Raw genomic sequence first — 24,764 nt, 5'->3', positions numbered from 1 at the left:
GTTGATGCCGGCTGCCAGCGCCTGTCACTCTGACAGACGTCAGCAGCGGCACCTCACTGATGGGGCCGCCCCTCTCCCTGCCTCTTCACTTATGAAGCCGCCCAGCGCTGTGTAGGAGCCCGCAGCCGGCAGCAGTGTAGTGAGTCACACTGACTCATTACACGCTGCCGCCACTGAGCTGCATTTTCTAACAGAAAAAACCTCACTGGCGCTGGTCCCCGACGCCAGTGAGAGGGTGATCAGTCACATTACCCTTCTTCTCTGCTCCGCACTGCTGCTGCAGCTCTCTGCTTCCTGGACTCTGTGTTGGCCCTCACTGCATGCTGGGACATACGGGGGAGGGAGGAGGGGGAGTCTCGGCAGCAGTCCGTGGTGTGTGTACAGAAGAGTGAGTCACAGGCCCTGCAGTGAGGAGCCTTGCTGGAGCCAGAGCCAGGAGGTGCACAGTATGGAACTTGTGGAAAAAGAAAACACATGTAAAGTATAGTGTGTGTGTTTAGCTATGGCTGTGTGTGTTTCTGCATATACTGTATATGTATTTTCCTATGTCTGTTTAGCTATGTGTATTTTTTGTGTATACTGTATATGTATTTTGCTAGGTGTTTAGCTGTATGTATGTACAGTATGTATGTGTTTGTGTGTGTGTCTTTTCTGTGGATGTGTCTGTGTATATATGTTTTGCTGTGTGTGTTTTACTATATGTGTGTATATCATTATCTACAGATGTAGCCACACTTATCCATCCCATGATGCGTACGCATCGCGGCATGGATGACGCCACTGGTGTGCCCATGTCTATGAGTCGCGCATGTGTACTTCTATGGAGTGAACGGAGGCTGCGAATAGCCACAGCACGGCGTTCACTGTCTGCTTGCCATGATGCGTATGCCGGTTCCTACACATTGCAGCAACAATGAGGCTGGCCACATCTCTATCTATCTATCTATCTATCTATCTATCTATCTATCTATCTATCTATCTATCTATCTATCTATCTCTCACATTCCCGGTAGTAAATGTTGACGTGTGCATCTCTATACTGTGTGTTGTACCGTGTATAAGCGTCTGTACTGTGTGGCGTACCGCGTATAAGCTTCTGTACTGTGCGGCGTACCGTGTATAAGCTTCTGTACTGTGTGGCGTACCGTGTATAAGCTTCTGTACTGTGCGGCGTACCGTGTATAAGCTTCTGTACTGTGCGGCGTACCGTGTATAAGCTTCTGTACTGTGCAGGGTACCGTGTATAAGCTTCTGTACTGTGCGGGGTACCGTGTATAAGCTTCTGTACTGTGCGGCGTACCGTGTATAAGCTTCTGTACTGTGCAGGGTACCGCGTATAAGCTTCTGTACTGTGCGGCGTACCGTGTATAAGCTTCTGTACTGTGCGGGGTACCGTGTATAAGCGTCTGTACTGTGCGGGGTACCGTGTATAAGCTTTTGTACTGTGTGGCGTACCGTGTATAAGCTTCTGTACTGTGCAGGGTACCGTGTATAAGCTTCTGTACTGTGCGGGGTACCGTGTATAAGCTTTTGTACTGTGCGGCGTACCGCGTATAAGCGTCTGTACTGTGCGGGGTACCGTGTATAAGCTTCTGTACTGTGCGGGGTACCGTGTATAAGCTTTTGTACTGTGCGGGGTACCGCGTATAAGCTTCTGTACTGTGCGGCGTACCGTGTATAAGCTTCTGTACTGTGCGGGGTACCGTGTATAAGCTTTTGTACTGTGCGGGGTACCGCGTATAAGCTTCTGTACTGTGCGGCGTACCGTGTATAAGCATCTGTACTGTGCAGGGTACCGTGTATAAGCGTCTGTACTGTGCGGGGTACCGTGTATAAGCTTTTGTACTGTGTGGCGTACCGTGTATAAGCTTCTGTACTGTGCAGGGTACCGTGTATAAGCTTCTGTACTGTGCGGGGTACTGTGTATAAGCTTTTGTACTGTGCGGCGTACCGCGTATAAGCGTCTGTACTGTGCGGGGTACCGTGTATAAGCTTCTATACTGTGCGGGGTACCGTGTATAAGCTTTTGTACTGTGCGGCGTACCGCGTATAAGCGCCTGTACTGTGTGGCGTACCGTGTATAAGCTTCTGTACTGTGCAGGGTACCGTGTATAAGCGTCTGTACTGTGTGGCGTACTGCGTATAAGCGTCTGTACTGTGCGGGGTACCGTGTATAAGCTTCTGTACTGTGCGGGGTACTGTGTATAAGCGTCTGTACTGTGCGGCGTACCGTGTATAAGCTTTTGTACTGTGTGGCGTACCGTGTATAAGCTTCTGTACTGTGTGGCATACCGTGTATAAACCTCTCAACTGTGTGGCGTAACGTGTATAAGCTTCTCTACTATAGGGGGTATTCAATTATGTGCCAAATTTGACCATGGGTATTCAATTGCGGGCGTTTTGAGCCAGATTTTAAATCTCTTTTCACCCATGAATTTTCCCCCTTTTTATGTCGAATCGGCATGGGCGAAAACGCCCCCAAATTCGACAACTCGTAGATCGGCTGCAAATTTGCAGATTCACATGATTTTTGCCAGTGCCAGACTTTTTAACAAGTCAGAAAAATGGCACAGGCATTGAATAGGGTGAATCTAATTCGCCCTAAAAACAGACGATAATTTGCCGATTTTTCGACTGGTCGAAAAATCTGGCAATAATTGAATACCCCCTATGTGTTAACATGTATAATCTTCTCTATTGTGTGGCGTACTCTGTATAGGGCTCTAAACTGTGGCGCAACATGTATAAGGCTCTCTACTGTGTGGTGTACCATGTATAAGCTTCTCTGCTGTCTGGCATACCCTGTATAAGGCTCTCTACTGTATGGCGCTACGTGTATAAGGCTCTCTACTGTGTGGCGTACCGTGTTCAAGCTTCTCTACTGTTGTGGCATACGGTGTATAAGGCTCTCTACTGTGTAGTGTAACGTAAATTGGGAGTACTATTGTGTGGCGACACCCCTTATTAGTGAGACAAACAATATTTTGGGGGATGCTATTTCCCTATTTTTAATATGGGATGGGGCCCAATGCATATTGTTGCACCTGGACCCACTATTTCTAGTTCCGCCACTGCGCCTGTCTGCCCAGGAAGACCACCGCATGCATCCCTGCCCTCACCCTCTCTAACTCCCCCTCAACGTCCCTGCCCTCACCCTCCCTGTAACTCCCCCTCAACGTCCCTGCCCTCACCCTCCCTGTAACTCCCCCTCAGCATCCCTGCCCTCACCCTCCCTGTAACTCTCCCTCAGCGTCCCTGCCCTCACCCTCCCTGTAACTCTCCCTCAGCGTCCCTGCCCTCACCCTCCCTGTAACTCCCTGTCACTGCACCTGCCTTCACTCTCCCGGTAAATCCCCCTCATTTGTGACGCACACTGACCCTTTATGAGTTAAGAGAGGGAGGGCGCAATTTTATAGTTTGCAGGAGGGCGCCGAACACCCTAGCACCGGCCCTGGTCACACTGTTGCTTATGGTTATCGTATCTGTCTTTGGGTTCAGAATTCTGTATCCTTTGGAGCATTCACTGTATCCACCAAAGATTCCTTCCACTGTGCGGTTCTGCAGTTTACTGCGTCTTTCTGCTGGAATATACACAAATGATTTACATCCAAAGACTCTTATGTGTTTCACATTAGGTTTTCTGCCATGCCATAATTCATATGGGGTTTTCTCCACTGTTCTTGAGAATAATCTGTTCTGTAAGTATGTGGCTGTCGTGACGGCTTCACCCCAGTATTTGTCAGGTAATCCTGAATCTGGTAACATGCATCTGATCATTTCTGTCAGAGTCCTATTCTTTCTTTCAGCTACCCTATTCTGTTCTGGTGTGTAGGGTACTGTCTTGTGGTGCTCTATAATGAGTCGTCTCAGGAGGTGTTCTATTTTGTGACCCGCGAATTCACCTCCATTGTCGCTACGAAATACTAGTGGATTTCTTTGAAATTTATTTCTAGCCATTGTTACGTAATCATGTAACTTGTCCAGTACTTCACCCTTGCTTTTGATCAGATAAGTAACTGTATATATGGAGTAGTCATCAGTGAAAGTCACTATATATCTGTTACCGCTTGGTGTACGTACTTGCATTGGGCCACACACGTCACTGTGTATGAGATCTAGAGGTCTTTGGGCTCTGTTCTCACTTTGTTTTGGAATTGTCATTCTTATGGCTTTGGCTTTTATACAGCATTCACACCTCATGGTTTCTGAACAGTCTGATACTGTGAGGTCCTTTGTTAGGCCTCTCTTTTGTAGTTCCTTAATGCTGTCTGGGTGCCTGTGTCCTAGTCGTCTGTGCCACATGTGAATACAGTCTGTGTGTCCGTGTGTGCTTAATCTCACCTGTTGTGCCGCAGTGTCTAGACGATACAGGTGTGGTTCTGCTTTGGCTGTGGCTACTGTTTCTGTTCCATTTTGAATGATGCACACTTTATCTTTGAATTTAACGGTAGGTCCTTTATCCGTCAAACACTTTACAGATATTAATCCTCCTTCCAATCTGGGAACATATAATAAGTTTTTTTTGTTTTTTTTTAAGTTTTATTGGTCGATTTACAGTAATACACAAAATCGGTATGTTCCATAGGAACAGAAAAAATTATAGCACACAGATATACATAAAAAAGAAATAATATAGCGAGCAGTGAGTAAATCTTTTTTTTTAAAGTAAAATGACAGAAATAGTGCAAGAAAAGAGAGAGTCCTCTAGGCCTATGGTGTGGCCAGCCAGCCTAGGGGAGTGAGAGAACGGGAAGAAAAGAGACAGGAAGAAAAAAAGAACAAGATTGAGGACAAAAAGGGAAATAGAGAAAAGAGAATGGGGGGAGGGGTCCGAGTGGCGGGGTCCGGGCAGCCAGTACAAAAAGAAGGGTACGTAACTTAATTAGCTACAGAATGGGGAGGGAGCAATTTGAGAAGCGAGCCAAGGTGTCCAGACTTTATCGAATGCCCTGGCAGATTGCCTAATGACACTGGTCATTAGTCACGTACCAAATTAAGCGATGACGGATTGTAGGGATGGTGGGGACGGCAACCTCCAGGCCTTTGCAATTTAGCATGTCATAGCAGTAGCCACATGACGTAATAACTTGTACTGATGTTTAGTTAAAGTCGGGAGGTCTAGAGGCAGTAGGAAGTATTTAGGGTCCAGGAGGATTGGAATAGCGAATAGGAGCGAAAGAAGTCAAACAACATCTTTCCATAAAGGTACTAATTTCGGGCAAGTCCACCAAATATGCATGTACGTCCCTTCAGTAGCGCAACCCCTCCAACAGCCGTCTGTAACATCAGGGTACATCGCCTTTAAACGAGAAGGTACATAATACCAACAGTATAACAGTTTATACACATTTTGCTTTATCCTAACCAGTGGCGTCACAACGTGGGTGCGGGGGGTGCGGCCCGCACCCGGGTGTCACCCGCCGAGGGGTGACACCAAAATGCCGGCTCCTGCTCAGTGACAGGAGCCGGGTGCTGCACTGTAACAATACGTGCAGCACCTGGCTCCTGTCCCTGTGTAGGAGCCGGCACTGCATTCCACATTCAGCCTGTGCGTGAGAGACCTGCCGTAGCTTCGCCCTCCGGCAGCGCCGCACACTCACATGCAGACCTGACACAGGTGAGAGACTGGAAGGGACAGAGTGGGCATGTATGAGGGATAGAGGCACTTCCCGGGGGGGGCAGCCAACATCTTCTTAACCCCCTGAAGTGCCGAAAACGGGGGTCCGCTCGTGAGGCCACGCCCCCTTATGGTTGGCCACACCCCCATTTTGCGACCTCCCGCACCTGGTGTCACCAGGGGCAGTGACGCCCCCTGATCCTAACACAGGTAGAGCTGGAGGACGCGTTACTCCATATTTCTCCCCATTCCTCCTCATCCAAAATGACACCCAGATCCCTCTCCCAGGCCAATTCTCTGTGATCTCTGGGAGTGGCAAAGCCCTGTAATAGCAAAGCATAGAGATTTGATATAAGACCTTTCGTAGAAGAGCGTCTCATACATATATTTTCAAGAGTGGTGAGAGGCCTAGAAGAGAGAGTGGTATGAACCCTGAAGTGAAAGTGCATATAATACGTTTTTAATTGGTATTGTTCTATCACTTCCATTAGCACTGGAGCATATGAGCACACCATGCCCTTTACCTTCTGCAGTGATATTGGTACCATCTGCAAGATAGATTGCTTCTCTATGGCTTGTGTCAATTTCGGTGAAGAAATCTCTGTCGCTTGTCATGTGACTTGTCGCTACTGAATCTATGTACCAACTAAAGTTCGTATGTGTTACTGTCGCTTTTTAAAAGTGGTATTCCACTTATTTGTGCATGTGTCTGTAAGTGTAGTCTTGGCTTTCTGCTTGGATCCTTTTAAAAATAGTTTCTGCTGTTCTCCTTTCCATATAGAGCAGTCCTTTTTTTAAATGTCCTATCTTCTTGCATCTAAAGCATGCTCTTGTTTCTTTGTTATGCACCCTAGTATCTGTAACTTTGAGAGATTTTTCTGTGTCACTGTCCATGTAATCCTGTGTGATTTCTTTCCTGCGCTGATATCAATCTATAACATACTTGCCTACATTGTATTTCTCCTCTCCGGGAGAAGCCCGGAGAGGAGATGCTGCAGGAGTCTTCAGGGGGCGGGGGCGGACTGTGACACCACCAAGCCCCGCTTCCATATCGGAAAATGCCACGATTTGCGGGTCCGCAGGAAGGGGGCGGGGCTAAAATGACGCGATTTGCATCATTTTTACCCCTTCCCCACCCGATGGACCTGCAAATACGGGAGAATATCTCTCCATATCTCTCCATCCTGCTGGCATCACTAGGGTGCGAGCAGGATGCGGGAGACCTGCCCACTCTACCCCAAAAAACGGGAGCCTCCCGCAGCTTCCTGGAGAGTAGGTAAGTATGATCTATAAGCCTGTTTTTCACAAAGTCTAGTGTGAGTTCTGTTTTAGGTCTTGTTTCCAAAGCGTTTATCAGTGCACTGTATGTGTCTGGTAGACTGCACAGAAGTATGGCTACTGTGTGGCTGCATTTCAGCTTCTCTCCTATGGATCTGAGCTGTGCTACTATCTCCAGCAATTTACTTATGTGCTCTTGCAAAGTCTGTCCTTTGCTAAGTCTCATTTGGTATAGTTTTCTTAGCAGGAATAATTTGTTGTTTAAACTGGTTCTTTCATGTAGCCTTTGCAGTGTATCCCACATGCCCTTTGCAGTGTCATGTTGATTTATATGGACTAACTGATCATCTTCAGCTAATACGCCTATAGTTGCACGTGCCTGTCAGTTTTTCTTGTTCCATTCCTGGTTATCAACATTTGGTCTTGCTGTGTTTATAACTTCTCACAAATCATCTTTAGACAGCAGCATTTCCACAGTTGGTAGTTACCATTAGACAGCTTGGTTACTGCCAGTCTAAGATCTGTGCTGCTTGCCATCTCTTTCTGTTTGTCTGCTGTTCCCCTTTAGTAATAATACTGGGTTTACTGTTTACTGTGCAGATCTCTCAGAGATGTTTCTTGTGCCTTGATCCTTGTAATCTTTGCTCCTGGTAACTGGGATCCTTGTGTCTGTGTCTGGGCCCATAACCTGTTGTCATTACAGAGTACTTTACTGGTGCAGTCAGGATCACCTCTGAGCTATCTTTGAATCATGTAGGCACACACCGGAAAGCTCTTTGTGGTATAACTTGTTTATATATTGAAACTGAAACGGATCATAATACAAACTGATAGTCAAAACAGTATATCTGTGCATGAGCTGCCATCATGCATGCTCCATCTCTCTCCTTCATGTAACCTTCAGAATACAGGAACAAACAAGTGCGAGACATACATCACAGATTGTAAAACACATCACATATATACGACAGCTCCACCTGCTGGCCCTCCTGTGTAACACACCAAGTCAGAATCTATTGAATGCTGTTTCTCAACAGTAAACACTAGTAAATACTAGAGATGAGCGGATTCGGTTTTACTCGGTTTTACTCGGTTCTCAAAACCGAATCTTATTGGCTATCCAAAACACGTGACATCCGTGAGCCAATAAGATTCGGTTTTGAGAACCGAGTAAAACCGAGTAAAACCGAATCCGCTCATCTCTAGTAAATACACTTTACAAATATTAAATATATTGTTTCATAAATGAATAAGTTACATTAACATCTCTCTAATTATTAATTAATTTCTTAAATCATTTATCAAATAAATAAAATATTCTGCCTCACATAAATATATACAGTTTACAGCAACATAAAATTCTGGGTTATACAATGGATCTCATAACATATATGGCTTGCATATTACTGGGGTATTAAGCAAGGCTACACTTCTCCCCCTGGTGATCTAAACAAATTTATCACCACACATACATATAATCTTCACCTAATCATCTGCTGTATAACTTTCAAAATAAAGCCATGTGAGTATAACACTAGGGCGTGTCACTCTAGTGACTACTTATAGCAACCCCAAATAATCATATGTAAGCATTAGAGGGGGTCATCTCTGTCTTTTAGGCCTGTTTGTAATCTTTCTCTTTAAAACACCACTATCAATGTCAACAGGATCTACACAGGCTCGGACTAGGCCACTGGTGTGACAGTGAACTCACTGGTAGACCCTGCCGAGTGTTAGCCACGCCCTCTTTTGTGAGATGGACGGCTTACAAGAGGCGGTTGGAGGGGAGGAGAGGTGTGCCGTTCACTGCCCTCTCCTCCACAGCCACTGGAGCAGGAGATCCTGGGCGGTGGCGATGACACAGGATCGAACTGAGGGGAGAAGAGGCATGCGCTGCACTCTTCTCCATGGCCCTCAGATGAAGCAGCAGAGCCCGGGCAGTGGTGGTGACTGTGTGAGGCAGAGTCAGAGGCCTCAGATACAGGATCGGCACTGTTGGGCATTATCTGTGTATCTGGCACTGTGGGAGCAGAACCTGTGTATCTGGCACTGGGGCATCCATGTATCTGGCACTGCTGGGGACATCCATGTATCTGTCACTGCTGGGGGCATCTGTGTATCTGGCATTGCTGGGGTCATTCGAAAATCTGGCACAGCACTACTGGGGGCATCTGTGTATCTGCCACTACTGGGGGCATCTGTGTATATGGCACTGCTTGGGGCATCTGTGTATCTGGCACTGCTGGGGGCATCCATGTATCTAGCACTGCTGGGGGCATCCGTGTATCTGGCACTGCACTACTGGAGGCATCTATGTATCTGTCACTGCTGGGGGCATCTGTGTATCTGGCACTGCTGGGGGCATCCGTGTATCTGGCACTGCACTACTGGAGGCATCTATGTATCTGTCACTGCTGGGGGCATCTGTGTATCTGGCACTGCTGGGGGTATCCGTGTATCTGGCACTGCTGGGGGCATCTGTGTATCTGGCACTGCTGGGGGTATCCGTGTATCTGGCACTGCTGGGGGCATCTGTGTATCTGGCATGTCACTACTGGAGGCATCTGTGTATCTGGCACTACTTGGGGCATCTGGGTATCTGGCACTACTGGGGCATCTGTGTATCTGGCACTGCTTGGGGCATCTGTGCATCTGGCACTGCTGGGGGCATCAGTGTATCTGGCACTGCTGGGGGCATCCATGTATCTGGCACGGCACTACTGGGAGCATCTGTGTATCTACCACTACTGGGGGCATCTGTGTATCTGGCACTGCTTGGGGCATCTGTGTATCTGGCATTGCTGGGGGCATTTGTGTATCTGGCACTGCACTACTGGGGTCATTATTTGTATCTACTGTTCTTTCCCGGTGTAACCCATGTGCTTATAGTACTCTTCTCTCCTGGTGTAACCCAGGCACGTATGCTACTGTTCTCTCCTGGTATAACCCAGGCACGTATGCTACTGTTTTCTCCCGGTATTGCCCAGGCGCATATACTACTGTTCTCTCCAGGTGTAACCCAGCAGTGGCAAACGCAGGATTTCTAGAGGGGGGTTCACTTTTCAAATGGCAGTCCACAATCTCCCACTTTGCGAACATTGGAGTATTAATGTCAATATTGCTCTTTTACTCTTTTTATACACTGTCTACTGTATGGAATACACTATTAATATTTAACAGTATAGATGGTCTTTAGTCAAGGCTGTATCAAACAAAGTGGTCAGGAAAGGGTAAAACATACCATAATAAATGCACACACATAATTACCCCAGTACTACACTTTCTAAGCGCACATTCTCCCGCCTCATGTTAAGGCTCCTGTCTGTTCTTCCTGGTCGCTGCTCTCTGGTCCAGTGCACTGATTGAGGGCTCAGATCCACACACATAGCAAACTTGGTAGAAGAAGCTGCTACCACTAGCCATGTGCAGAACCTCTGCTCTGTTCTTTACACTGCATGATGTGGCGGCAACTCTAGTAATCGTATTACTGTATATACCATTGTTATTGTTGTCATAATGTGAGCCACTTGTCAAGAGAAGGGGGGTTTCTGGGCAACCAGACCCCCTCCTGCGTGTGCCTATGCCCAGGAGCATATACTACTGTTCTCTACAGGTGTAACCCAGGCGCATATACTACTGTTCTCTCCAGGTGTAACCCAGATACATATACTACTGTTCTCTCCTAGTGTAACCCAGGCGCATATACTACTGTTCACACCAGGTGTAACCTAGGGCACATACGTACACAACAGCTTGAAGTGGGCAGCAAGGTAGAGCTCTTTTTCTTTATATACTATGCTAGCTGGCGCCTATAATGGCTGGCCACTCCTCTTTGGTCATGTGGACACACCCTTTTAGCATATGGCAACGCCCCTTAGTGGGCCCCTATGATTGCATTTCCCTGGTGGGCCCTTCATGCCCCAGTCCGACACTGGATCTACATAAGTAATTTCTTGGTTAGAGTCTGATGGGAACCTAAGGGGATGCCTAGTATTTCCCTTTTCAGCTATTTTCCCAAACTCTGTACCTCAATCCCTATAGTAACATCATTGGCCTTCATCCTCCACTACATAACTTCCAGCATCATTAGATTCAAGCTGTTCAGTTGTTCTATTAATTGTCTTCCTTCCAGTTGACTGAATTTCATCTCTTTCCTCAAAATTCTCTAAATGGACTTTGCCACCTATAGGGAGCAGATTCTGTCTGTGATGTTTCAAAACAGCACATTTTCCATTTTGTAGCTGGATTCTATACACAGGTAGGTTGGAAAACTTCTCTATTACCACAAAAGGCTTTTTCCTCCATCTGTTAGTGATTTTTAATTTTTTAGGTGTTCCTAATTGCTTGAGTCTCCAGGAGGTAAAAAGTTAAAACTGATCACGTACTTTCTGATCATAACAAACCTTGTTTCCCCCCCCCCCCCCCCAGTTTTCAGCTCAGCTCTCTGCTTCTCTACATATTTAATACAAGTATGTGAAGTGACAGAATTGTCATTGGAAGAGGTTCCCATACATACATATATAGGGAGCACAGCCTCTCTCCTAAACATCAAGTAGTATGGTGAAAATCCAGTCACCTCATTTCGGGTGCAATTGAATCATGTACTACTAAACAGCCAATATACCTTTTTCAATGCTGTGTACTTAAGGGGTTCAGAGTTCCTAACATGTCTAATAACGTTCTATTAAACCTCTTGGGCTGAGGGTGATAAGGAGTAGCTCTAGATTTCATAATTCAACAGCTCAAGCAGAGTTCTTTTATTAGCCGACTCTCAAAATCTCTCCCTTGGTCTGACTGTAACCTGTTGGGTAAACCACAGTGAATAAAGAACTTGTCCCATAGACTATTGGCAACTGCTTTCTGATTTGGAGTTACTTAGGCTTGACCTTACCTAGTAAAATGGTCCATTACAATTGAGATATTATACTTCTTCCCTGGATCTACTTCAAGCGTGAGATAATCAATACAGACCAGATCCATAGGGCCGATACTTTTGAATGCCACTAAGGGGCCCACTTTGATGGGTAAAGTGTTCCACTGAACACAATTCCTACGATTTTGGCAATATTCTTCTATTTCTTTTTTTCAGTTTCAGTGCATTTTCAAATCCAAAATGGCTATGGGTATTGTGCAGAGCATACATTACCAAAGTGCAAAGTTTTTTTGGCAGCACATTTGAATCTTTTCCGTCCATTCCATTGCTTAGTGCTACGATATAGTGCTCCCATTTTCAGATTCCTTTCTGCCTTCTTAATAACCTGACCTCCTCCACCGACTATGGCGCAACTGTTTGCTTTATGTTACCTGGGATCACATGCTTTATACTAGGGTCTTGTTGCTGTCCTCGTTGAAGTTGGCACCATCTTATCTTTGGTAAATCTTTCAATTCTTCCTCCTGGCTAACCCAGCAGTAAGATAATGGTAAGGCTTTTGATGTGACCCCTAATGCACTAGCTACTTCACCCCCTATAGTGGTATTCGTATGTATATTGCGGCACATTCCCTTAACTTCTCCAGCTAGTACCTCAATCCATTCATCTTTAATATCTCCTGCGAGTTGGTTTGGGATTCTAGAAAGAGAGTCTGCATCAATATTATTGACCCCAGGTCGGTATTTTAAGAAAAAATCATACAAGGCCAGGGCTTCAAACCATAAGTGGCCAATGGCATCCAATTTTGTGGTAGTATGCACATACTGTACGTTAAGGGGTTGTTGTCGGTGTGCACTTCAAAAGCTACCCCATATAAATAATCGTAGAATTTGTCTACTGCTCTCCACTCAAAAGCTAGGAATTCCAATTTATGAATTGGGTACCTTCTCTCACTGCCAGTTAACTTCCTGCTGATAAATGACACTGACTTTAAATCAACGTGATGCTTCAGATATAAAACCCCTCCAAGCCCATCTAGAGAAGCATTGCTGTGGAGGATATATAACAGTTCTGGATTCACATAGGTTAGAACAGGGGCATTAGTCAAGTTTCACTTTAGTGAAAAGCTACTTCACACTTGAATGTTCTCCCTCCCCTAAAAAAGACCTAAAGACCTTAACTCTTTCAATTTTGTGGGCAGACTCTTAACAGCCTTCGCTTTTTCAGGATCAGTTGGCATCCCATTTCTGCTGACTATGGGCCGGATTTAAAAATGTTCAATTCCCCTTCCCACCCCCCCTCTCGCCCGCCAGCGGTATTCTAATGTTATTGCCGATGGGCGCGACAACTTAATTTCAGCTCGCTACCCCTGGAGGTAGCGAGCTGAAATGCATGTGAAGAGACCCGTTTGGGCGCCCAAACATGTCTATTCACGATCACCCCCATTACTTTAGTCTGGTTTAGGCACTTGACGTGCCTAAACCAGACTGTAATGAGCACGATCAGCTCGAAAACGGGGCACATTTAATATCGCCCCTCTATCTCCCGTCACTTAAGATAGGAGATAGCGAGTGCGATATCATTTGATACCGGCCCTATGTGTCCCAATTACTTCACAATGGATTGGCAAAAGTGGTACTTACCCAAGGATAATTTTAAACCCCCTTATATTAATCTTTCAAGGACCTTAAGTGGCATATGAATGCAGTCTTTTCAAAATCCTCGTGCCCCATTGGACTTTGATAAACTCCATTTCTTAGGTCAAGTACCATGAACCAAGTGATCCCTTTAAGGCAATCCAATGCCTCATCTACCCTGGGTACGGTGTACTGGTCTGGCACAGTTTACTGATTTAGTGTCCAAAAGTCAACACACATCCGTATATTCCCATTCTTCTTTCATGCAATCACTATTGGAGCATAAGGGCTCCTAGACTCTATTATCACTTTAATTTCGAGAAACCCTTTGCGGTGTTGACTCACATCTTCAAAGTCAGCTGCTGCTATTCTCTGAGATCATTCATGGAAAGGGGTCTTATCCATAAGCCTAATGCTGTGCTCAACTCCCTTCTCTGTTCCTAAATCCCACTCTCCACTAGAGAAAACTTGTTTTCTAGACTCTAGTTCTGCAATTAAAATTGACTTTTCTTCCTGTGTGATACCTGTATTGCTCCCCTGGAAACATATGTAAAATTTATTTCTAGATTCTGCTAAGTCTTCTTTGGGTTGAACACAATAGGCCCGTGCGATAGATTGCTTGCTCTCGTCTTTGTGTGTTTCAGTAAGAATGTGGTATATTTTAGTATTTGTCCCTACAATTACAGGAAGCTTATCTCTCCCTTCAGGAACTTCTGGGAAAACCCTCCATTCCCCTTTCTACATCTCTATTGAGCTCAAGCGTTACCTGTAGGAATACTTTTCCACACTCAGACCCTATATTACTAATGCACTTAATGGTTGGATTGGCACAACTTGAATGTTTTCTTTATACCAATTTTCAAAGATAATTTTAACTTGAGAACCGCTACCCACTAAAATCTTACAATAATGTCCATTTATAGCCACAGTTAATAAAGAAGCAGGTCCCATTAATCCCTTAGGTAAACCTCCATCCACCAGGTGTTCCCCATGGCACAATATTCAACCTCTGGGGGGCCTGTGTAGGGCCCACAGGCCTCCTCCGTCTCTTTTCCCGCTCTGAATTTTCCCTATCAGAGCCATTACTTGAGGTTCATGTAGGACTTTGGTTTGGGTTTCTATTTATGTTGCATTCAAAGGCTCTGTGCCCAATTCTCCCACATCTGAACCACCCTCTAGCAGAACTGCTACTCCCTCCTCCCAATCCTCTCACAGAGGTATTAGCAGTAGCCCTTTGAGAAGGTGTACTGGCATTTTGCATTGCAATGAATTGATCTAATGTTTTTTACTTTGCTTGTCTATTAACTTCAAAATCCTATCAAAAGCATTGTTTTCTACAATAGACTGCATAACTTTAACTTTCTTTACTGTCCTCTCCCTCATATCTGTTAACACCTCATCTTGCTTTACTTCTTTTAGCAATTAATTAAAAGTGGGAAGAGGTTCTCTCATCCTCGAGCATCTTAATATTTGAGCTACAGTGTTTGTAGTTAGGGCACCTCTTAGCAAGTGTTTCATCCAGATTTTGACCACTTCGTCTCTGCTTATATCCCCTGGCTCCTGAAAAGTGTAGTGCGACCTGGAGGTGAGGTCTCCTATATACTCAAGGGTACCATAAGCATAGTCTAATGCCTCTAAATAAGTTTCCAGTGTGGCATTTGGGTTGCTACATCTGGCAGCCTATACAATACCCATGGCAGGCCCTCTTAAGCTCTCTATCACCATATGCCTTTTGATCTGATAAGTGCACTGCCATTCTTCAGCCTGCTGTACTGCAGCCTCTTTCCAAGCTTTGTAGGTCTCTTCTCCTAATGGTACCAGCACAATACCAAAAAAGATTTTCAACCACTATCTTTCTAGGTGGGCAACTATCCTGTCCATTATGATGTCAAACTGTCCACCTGTTATATTGGTATCATTGATATAATTCTTTCACTCCTATCTGAAACACCTGGGGAAAATGCTGATATGTGAACACTAGTTGATTCTTCCTCTTTTACATTGGGCTTAATAATGTGCCACTTTCTACCCGCTTCCTCATCAGCTACTATCATTAGCGGAAATAAATCGGTATCTAATTCCCTTTTTGTTTCTATTAATATCGTAACCAGTCTCTACAGCTCCCCTCTCCATTTGTCTTTGATTTTGGGTCTGCTTACCCCATGGAACATGCTCAATTGCCCACCTACTTCTTCATCTAAAAAATTGTATGTCCTCTCCTGTAAAGTTCTCCATTATTATATCCCTGAGAAATTAGATCTCAGCTCGTGCCTCCAAATGTAACTAACCCTCCCAGTTTAAGGTGTAGACTGTTACAATGTGTGTGCCTCCACCAAAGCTAGAATATAATATTTAGGCATGCTTGGGTAAGCCTTTTCCTAGGAGTGTCATATACAATTACAATACTTTCTATACCAATACACTTATATACCTGTCTTCTCTTTCCAGCCTCTGTGGATCAACTTTCAGGCAAGGCATCATATACGGTAAGTATAATCACTTTAATTTACAAGTAAATATCACAACAGTGTTATATTTGCACTAAACATTTAAACAAATATATAATTATACAAATCCCCACTACTAACCCTCCAAATCATTCCTATACAATAGTATGCATGCAATGCAAAAACAATCCCTTATCAAAAAATAGTCTTTCACCAACTTATCTACCCAGGTCCTCTTAAGCCAGAGATGTGTGCTGAGCGATCTATCAGTGACGGCTCAGCACACATCTCTCACCCCGCTCAGCACAGCGCAGCGAGGGGGGCAGATGGGGGGGCCGCTCATTTCATCCAGCAGTGAAATGAGTGACCTGCTAGATTGTGCCTGCATGCAGGCCAATCTAGCATTGGCGATAGCGTTGCGCGGGACTGCGCATCGCTATCGCTGTAGGGCAGGCTTTTTCAACCAGTGTGCCATGGCACACTAGTGTGCCGCGACCAGTTGCAGGGTGTGCCGCGGAGCCAGAGCAGCTTCATGCACCTTCAGAGTGAACTGTTGGCCCGGGCTCTTCTTAGAGGATCAGTCGTGCTCCGGCCGTGACGTATGCCTTGAAGATGTGGCGGTGTGATATCATAGGTCACGGCCGCTGTGTCTCACCATCCAGCCAGCCCACCCGCCTGCATACACATCTTCCAGTTCCCGCCTGCATACACAGCTTTCCTTGCCCACCCACATCCAAACCTGCCCGACCGCCCGCTGCTCAGTATTCGCAGCAATCCACTATGAACAACCCCCGCCACTGAGGGACAGGAAGACAGGAAGGAGGACAGCTGACCAGTAGGGGCTAATATTTTTATTTATTTTTCCTCCTGTGGGGAACAATAGGATTTATGTGGGGAGAATAAGGATTTATGGGGGGAACAATGTGAATAATTCATGTGGGGAGCAATGTGATTGTTTTTTCTGTGTAGGCCAATGTATGTGTGGATTTTTTTTACTATAAGGGCCAATGTGTGTCTTTTGTTTTTTTCTGTGGGGAACTGATGGCGTGCCTTGGCAATTTTAAAATATTGTTTGGTGTGCCGCGAGTAATAAAAGGTTGAAAATCACTGCTGTAGGGGATACACACGGAGAGATCCGTTCTTAAATTCTAAGCAATCTAGTCAGATTGCTTGGAATTTAAGCACGGATCTCTCTGTGAGTACCCCCCTTTAGACTCGTTGTGCACATTTGGGGCCCTTAATTATAGTATGTAGTTTACAACCTAAAAGTATACAACTTAAAATAAGTGAGTCACTCTTGCAGTCCTGAGATTCCTCTCTAAATGTTTTGAGAAATGTTTAGCTTTACTATTATCAGACTCTATATCCTTTCTGATTTTGTAGACTGCTCCAATAAATATGCGTGTGAGTAATGTTCCTTAAGTGTCCGACACGTACCACTTTTGCATATTTGTTGGTCTATAAGTTTGTCAGGAAACAAAGTTTTAATCGTCCGCTTTGTGGTCAAAATTTCAGCAACAAATGTGCACAGATTAGTACTGTAAGTTACTACTTCCACAGATAATTTGTACCATATATCCTCTATTTAGTTACTTCTGTTTCCTTCTAACGCCAATCAATTTCTTCCTTTGCTTCAGTTCTGCAATCGTCTTAGAGACATCTGATATAATTAAAGCTGCTCTAAGTTGTGTCGTAACACAGTGTGCGATCAGATCTGAACTGCGCACGCGTGTGAGCCGCAATGCACCGGCGTGTCGCACAACAGCACCGGGCAAGAGACCGTTGGTGGGTGGCACCTGACCGTTTTCCAGGACTGTCCGGAAAAAACGCAGGTGGGATCAGGCATTTTGAGGTAGGATGGCTGACGTCAGCTCTGGCCCCGATCAGAAGGATTCAATCGCAGTGGCTGAGTAAGTCCTGGCCTGCGCAGAGACAGCTCTGCTAATGAAGCGATCGCACACTTGTGCGTTTTCCCCTCCCCCTGTTCGCAGGGCAGCAAAAAAAACGCAGCCCAGTGATCGGATCTGAATTAGGCCAACAGTTGTTTAATTTGCTAATTTCTTTTTATAAAGTCAATGCAATATATATATTAATGACCTTTCGTAGTACTTTCTTCCTCAAAAGGCCATAGATTTAATGCTGCTAATTAGCTTATCCGTTCCTTTACAGCCCGCTAACTGTACTTTCGTTGCAAGGATTTTTATTGTCGTACATTTAAACGTTAAGTATCTGTGCACTTTGGCCAGGGGGATCAGCAGACTGACTGGCTGCCGCCAGGAGGCGACTTATATACACTCCCCTCCAGTGACACGCAATCCCTCCTGCCCCTCGAAACCCCTCTTTTCCGCTCCCAGCGAATGGGTCCCCTTTGTCGTGAGTCTAGAAGTTTCCCCTGCTTCCCCCTCAGCGCTGCACGCAGCATTTTATTAACTCTTTCAGCACCACTTTAAACACTAGTAAATACACTTTATAGATATTAATTACAGTGTTTCATAGATTAATAAATTACATTAACCTCAATTAATTATTTTTTTATAATTTAGCAAACAAAATATTCTCCCTCACATGTCAACATAAAATTATGGGTTATACAATGAATCTCATAACATAAATAATATAGCTTGCATATTTTTGGGGTATTAAGCAAGGCTGCACTATCAATTCTATCTCTGGCCATAATTACAGGCAATAAGATCTATAACAGTAAGTTACCCTTATCTCTCTGGTCCAGTATTGCCAAGGCAGCTAAGAATTGCTCTGCAGCTTTAGGAAGAATTTGTGCAAAATAGTGGTGAGAACAGATTTTGTAACACTGCCAAAGGCAATGCTAAAAAAGAAAAATCAATGTTATTGCTGCTTGTTAATAAATAGGCCCCTAAAGCTCTTATTTATGCTGCAGTCACTCCTGTTTACCTGACTTTCAAGGGGTGTGGGTGTGTGTGTGTGTGTGTATGTGGGGGAATCCAGAGCCGGCCCTAACCAATATGATGCCCTAGGCAAGATTATGGCTGGTGCCCCCTAGCACCGCCGCTAGTTCTGCAGGAGATGCCTGGCATGAGTCAGCTGGCAGCTCTGCTAACGTTGGTGCGCCTTTTGTTTATGAAAATGCGTCCTATTTGCATTTATATGTGACTTGGATGCACAAGCAGCTTTTGCTGATTAAAATGATATGCAGCATGCCTATGTTCTGTGTGCGACTGTGGCTTTATCTGCATACGAAATGCTATATTACAGTGATTTCCAGGAATACACTGCAACGTAGCATTTCGTATGCAGATACAGCCTCAGTTACACACAGAATATAGGCATGCCGCATATCATTTTAATCAGCAGAAGCTGATGATGCCCCTAGGCATACCAAATGCCCTAGGCAATTGCCTACTTTGCCTATGCCTAAGGCCGGCTCTGGGGGAATCTGTTTGGGAGCAGGATGGCATCTGCACTCTAGACTGGTACAATTTTAAACCAAGCTGCCTGGTGGCAGTCACAAGGAAGGGAGCGGATGCTAGCATTCCAATTGTGGTTATTTATATAAAACATAAGCATGGTCACACTGCATTGCGCAGTTTTTATATATTAGCAAATTATTTGATAAATAGACCAAAAATGCTATTTAGAAAATATACAAAAGCTCTGATTTAGAGAAATAAAATAAAAGCTTAACTAAACATAATTTTATTTCAGTGAAATTGAAATAATTTTATTGCAGCTATGGGCCTAATTTAGATCTGATTGCAGCAGCAAATTTGTTAGCTAATGGGCAAAACCATGTGCACTGCCGGGGGCAGATGTAACGTGTGCAGATAGCGTTAGATTTGGGTGGGGTGTGTTCAAACTGTAATCTAAATTGCAGTGTAAAAATAAAGCAGCCAGTATTTACCTTGCACAGAAACAATAACCCACCCATATCTAACTCTCTCTGCAAATGTTATATCTGCCTCCCCCTGCAGTACACATGGTTTTGCCCATCTGCTAACAAATTTGCTGTTGCAATCAGATCTGAATTATCCCCTATGATTTAATAATTAATAGTTAAGTAAATGTATTATTTTATACTTTTTTATTACAATTACAATTATTATATTATTATTATATTATTTTATAACAAAATAACAGCAAAAACAAAAACGTTATTCATTTCTTTAATTTTAACAAAGCTTACTGCTAATATTTGTATTAATTCTAATACTTTTATATTGTACCTTATACTATTTTATAAACATAGTTTAAAGTAAAATTAGAATTTACAGAACTTCTTTATATACAATATTGCAAGTTTTTTGGAAAGGAGAGTATACATAAAGATTTGTATCAGTTCCTACTCTAGAGCATCCTATATACAGGTGACTATGGCAGAAGCAGTCGTCTTGTAGTTGAAGCCCAATAACTTTAAGTGTCTGTCACTGGGATTTATTGCTCAACATTGCAAAACTTAATCTTACTGGAAATTGCAAGTATTTAAATCGAAACTGTATCTCAGATGTTATTAGTGGCATTATAGGAATAAAAGTGTCTTCTCCTTTGCCACAACCAGTTTGTATTTGTGCTTCAATGACGTGAAACCGTAAAGCTTTTATTATTAGTCTTGTACCATTGCAGAGCTTAGGCGGATCTAAATCTCGTAGAAGCATTATAGGAGCATTATAGGAGCACCTATTTTAAGTTGCAGTTGGAGGGGTGGCAATCCTGGAGGTTCCAAAGAATTTATTGTTGCAAGATTTGTTGATTTGTCACATTGACGCTATGTTGTGTTGTCACAAGATCTTCTTCCATCAGTCAAACAATTTTTTACTACTAAAAAATTATGTTTTCAATATTTGTCGCTCTATCACTTTGTCACATTGTCGTGCTGTCGCTATGTGGTCTAATAGCTTCATTTTTTTATTTTTTGGCAGCTTCAACTTGAGAGCTGTGGAAGATATTCAAATACATACATATAAACAAACAAGCAAACTTATACTTTTATATATATATATATATATATATATATATATATATATGTACTAATTAAAAGCCCGTCAAAATGATACACACCAGGGCTGGATTATAGAGGTGTGTGTGTGTGTGTGTGTGTGTGTGTGTGTGTGTGTGTGTGTGTGTGTGTGTGTGTGTGTGTGTGTCACCAGTTCCCACACAGCTCCCAGCCAGTCTGGGGTAGAAGACACCAGCAGTTGGCTGGAGGGATCTGGGCATGGCCTGTGCTGGGTGTGCAAGGGGCAAGCAGGCCTCCATCGTCATGCAGTATACAGCTGAGCTGATTATCTGCCTCCTCCTCACCCACGTCATCTGCAGCCCCACCACTGACCCCTCCTCCTCCTGGTCACCACACTGCTCCCCCCACACATAGTCTTGCCCCTTCCTGCCGAACTGATTCACCTCCCCCTGCCGGTAAGTGGCCACACATGTTCCTGGTGCCACCACTCTGAGCACTGTGGGACCATGTGGTGGTTCATGCATCTGTTTCCTGTTACTGCTGCTACTTGTTGCAGAGTCCTGGGATGGCAAGTAACCTGGGGTTGCAGCATAGTATAAGGAGGAGTGGGTGCAGAGTTTTTTAGGGGCACAGCGTTTATTCACCGCTGCTCTGAAGCGGGTAAGAGGGTCTCCCAACTGCCCCCCCACACACACCTCGCAGGACACTATGACCCACAGGTGGGACAGCAGGACAGTCCCAACAAAAGGAACTGTCCTGCCCAAATTGGGAGAGTTCAGAGGTATATGAGTATATGGTGGCTCTTCTGGTCATGGGAGCAATAACCACACTATAGCTGAAGCAGAGGAGAGTCACTGAGAAAGGGGTACTCCAGTCATGGCTAGCACAGGTTTAAGTTTCCATATTATCAAAACTTAGCTTGTATTTCATTATTAAAAAAACTCTTCTGGAAAAATCCCTCCAGCCATAAATACATTTCATTTTAGCCTAAATCAGTGTTTTCTGTTTGATCTTTAAAAAGCTCAGTTGAAGAGTGATACCTCCAGTAAAAATGCTACCATGAAATATGGCACTACTGTACTATACATATATCTCAGTGCTAGAAAACAAATCACTTCATGTGCCATCTAGTGGATAAATTGAATATTACAACAATTTTACATCTAATAAATAGATACTGAGCTCCTGCGCCCTCTGCGGATTTAACTTTTCAATGCACCATTGTGCATTAGAGACCTATTAGATTACCTGCTTGTTGATCCACTGCAGTACTGCACTGAAGAGAAAAGTGGTATGTCAGAGGTTCTCAAGCGCCGTCCTCAAGGCACCCAAACGGCCCAGGTTTTACAACAAAGAAGAAAAACAAAAAACAAAAGAAACCGGCGCTAGCTGCTCATGCTATAAATGAATTTAAAACTCTGAAAGGCTTGTACAATTATTCAACACATTTATTACCATATAAAATTGACCATATAAAATCAATAAATATATTGCCACATAAGCCTGTAAATGATATTTAAAATTCCACACTGCTGGCTAGGAGACCGCTCAAATGGTGTCAAAGTCACTGGATATGACCCTCCATAATCGGTCACTAGCATGTATCCGATGTTATGGCATTCATGAGTGACCGATTATTGAGGGTCATATCCAGTGACTTTGACACCATTTGAGCGGTCTCCTAGCCAGCAGTGTGGAATTTTAAATATCATTTACAGGCTTATGTGGCAATATATTTATTGATTTTATATGGTCAATTTTATATGGTAATAAATGTGTTGAATAATTGTACAAGCCTTTCAGAGTTTTAAATTCATTTATAGCATGAGCAACTAGCGCTGGTTTCTTTGGCTTTTCTTCTTTGTTTTAAACCTATTGGGGACTTAACCACCCCCAACCAGCTGCTATTGTTAGCGCACCCTATATTTTCTCTTTCTACATATTGTTGGCCCAGGTTTTAAGTTTATCCATGCTTGGTCACAGGTGACTTAATTAGCATCTCAGCCAATTTGATTTAACCATATGTGTTGAGCCTGGACAGTTGGGGTGCCTTGAGGACCAAGTTTGAGTACCTCTGTGTTATGTGTATGTTGGAAGGTAAGCATATACAGTGTATATGTCTGATTCATCAGCGGGTTCTCAACCACTCATCTGATAGTGTCAGGTAGTGAGGGCTATCATATTGAGCACAAAACACCTCTAGACATACAAATTTTACTTTTATTTCAAATCACAGCAAACTATTAAGTATATAAGCCATTTTTTCAGTGTATTACAAGAAATGTTATCCTGCAAAGAAATAAAGACTATAAAAAAAAGTACAAACAACATAACAATGGAAGTCTAATATATCTAAAATTAAATTGCAAGAGATAAAGATTCAAATGTAAACTATTGCAATCTTTTTCTTAGATTGTATCACTTTACCATGAATTTATGTGAGGGCTTTATTACCGTGTTTTGTCCTTGAGTTTTGTTTCATTATTCATTCATGCAATCCAAACAAATCATTTCTTTGCATAAGTTTATGAAATATTTATGATATAAGTCATCATAGTAAAAAGGCTAAATACAGACATGCCTATAAATGAATAAAGATATGTAAATGTTCCAGTCTATTCAAACAATTTCAATTTACAAATGAAAATTTGAAATTTAGAGTAGTATGGAGGTAATCTACAAAAGGTATCTTATTTACTCGGTACTGCCGTAATGAAAATCAAAGGGGTTTATTTACTAAGCATTAGGTTCTAAAACCCGGCACTTCCAATCGTGTTTAAGCCTCAAATTTAAAAGGGCAATAATTGTACACGCAAAACATGACTAGTAAATGCATTGCCCTTTTCCATTTCAGGTATATACATGATCTGAATCACCAGGTTTTAAATCCCAACGCTTAGTAAATAAACCCCCAAATGTCATACAGACTGGATTGCATATACACTATTTTTTTCCATAGAAGAGGTGCGTCACTTGTCTGTAAAATTGGTGTGCAATGTGAATGACTCAAGTTCTAATACACAGACTGCTTCATCTACAGCCAAGTTCCGATCACAATAGGCATTGTGTAGGCAGAAATATGTTTACGGCACCAATATGTACTTAGCAGAGTCCAGATCCATGTAGAATGCAGCACTGGTTTCCTGAAGGTACAATGGGTCCAATGGCACTTATCCCATAATGTGATGACACATCCTTGATGCCAGTTTTAATAGCAACATAAAATATCCTAACCTAATCAAGGCACAGCAAGCTAATGGAATGATTGTGTTGTTCAATAACCCGTAGCAGATTATTTACATTTTCAATGTAATTTCCCTTAAGAGAGAGCGCAAAATGCATCTTAGATAATATTTTATTTAATGGTAACTGCATTGATTGCAGGCCGCCCGGTCATAGCTGCTCACACACTGCAGAGCTTGAACTGGTCTGTTGAGTTGACAAGACAAAATGCAGAACATTTCATTAGCAGAACATTAATATCATAGTACAGTTATTGAAAACTAATCTTTAAGCACTACATGTATTGACTGAGAATACCGTGCATGTCTAAGCTTATGTACTGAAGTGCATTTACTAATGGCGAAGTGGCCATAGAGATTGCTGTATACCAAAATGAGAAAAAAGAAAAATACAATGATCTGTCGCTCCTTACAAAGCAGCACTATGCCAAAGACAGAATCAACAATTCCACAGATATAGTATAGACAAAGAAATAGGCAATTTGTGCACTGAATATTTCTCCCACATAGAACATTCATATAAACCATGGTATCCTCATCTGCAATGAGATATTTAGGCCATACAGTAGTTCTACAAGTAAATCTGGAAAAAAACGATGCACAATACATGGCATTGTATCGGTCCTCCATGACCTTCAGGGCCATCTTAACAGCAGTGTAGGCCCGCAGGCACAGTAATGCACTGGGCCCCCTACCCATCCTCCAGCGGTAGGGGTGAGGGGTGCTATCAGTGGCAGCT

At 43.5% G+C, this 24,764-nt stretch overlaps 1 protein-coding gene across 1 annotated transcript in view; it reads right to left on the bottom strand.

Moving 5' to 3' along the window:
* Positions 1 to 22,989: 22,989 nt before the first annotated feature.
* LOC134927135 (ADP-ribosyl cyclase/cyclic ADP-ribose hydrolase 1-like) overlaps positions 22,990 to 24,764 on the bottom strand; it is a 36,067-nt gene continuing 34,292 nt past the window's right edge. Inside the window, exon 8 of the mRNA XM_063921192.1 lies at positions 22,990 to 24,212. Within this exon, the coding sequence (XP_063777262.1) occupies positions 24,143 to 24,212 (70 nt within the window). The 3' untranslated portion in view covers positions 22,990 to 24,142. The remainder of the gene's footprint in view (positions 24,213 to 24,764) is intronic.

The sequence above is a fragment of the Pseudophryne corroboree genome, chromosome 1 (genome assembly GCF_028390025.1).
Source record: "Pseudophryne corroboree isolate aPseCor3 chromosome 1, aPseCor3.hap2, whole genome shotgun sequence".
NCBI classification, from domain to species: domain Eukaryota; kingdom Metazoa; phylum Chordata; class Amphibia; order Anura; family Myobatrachidae; genus Pseudophryne; species Pseudophryne corroboree.
The sequence above is the reverse complement of the archived record's forward strand: the minus strand, read 5'-3'. Positions and strand labels throughout refer to the sequence as shown.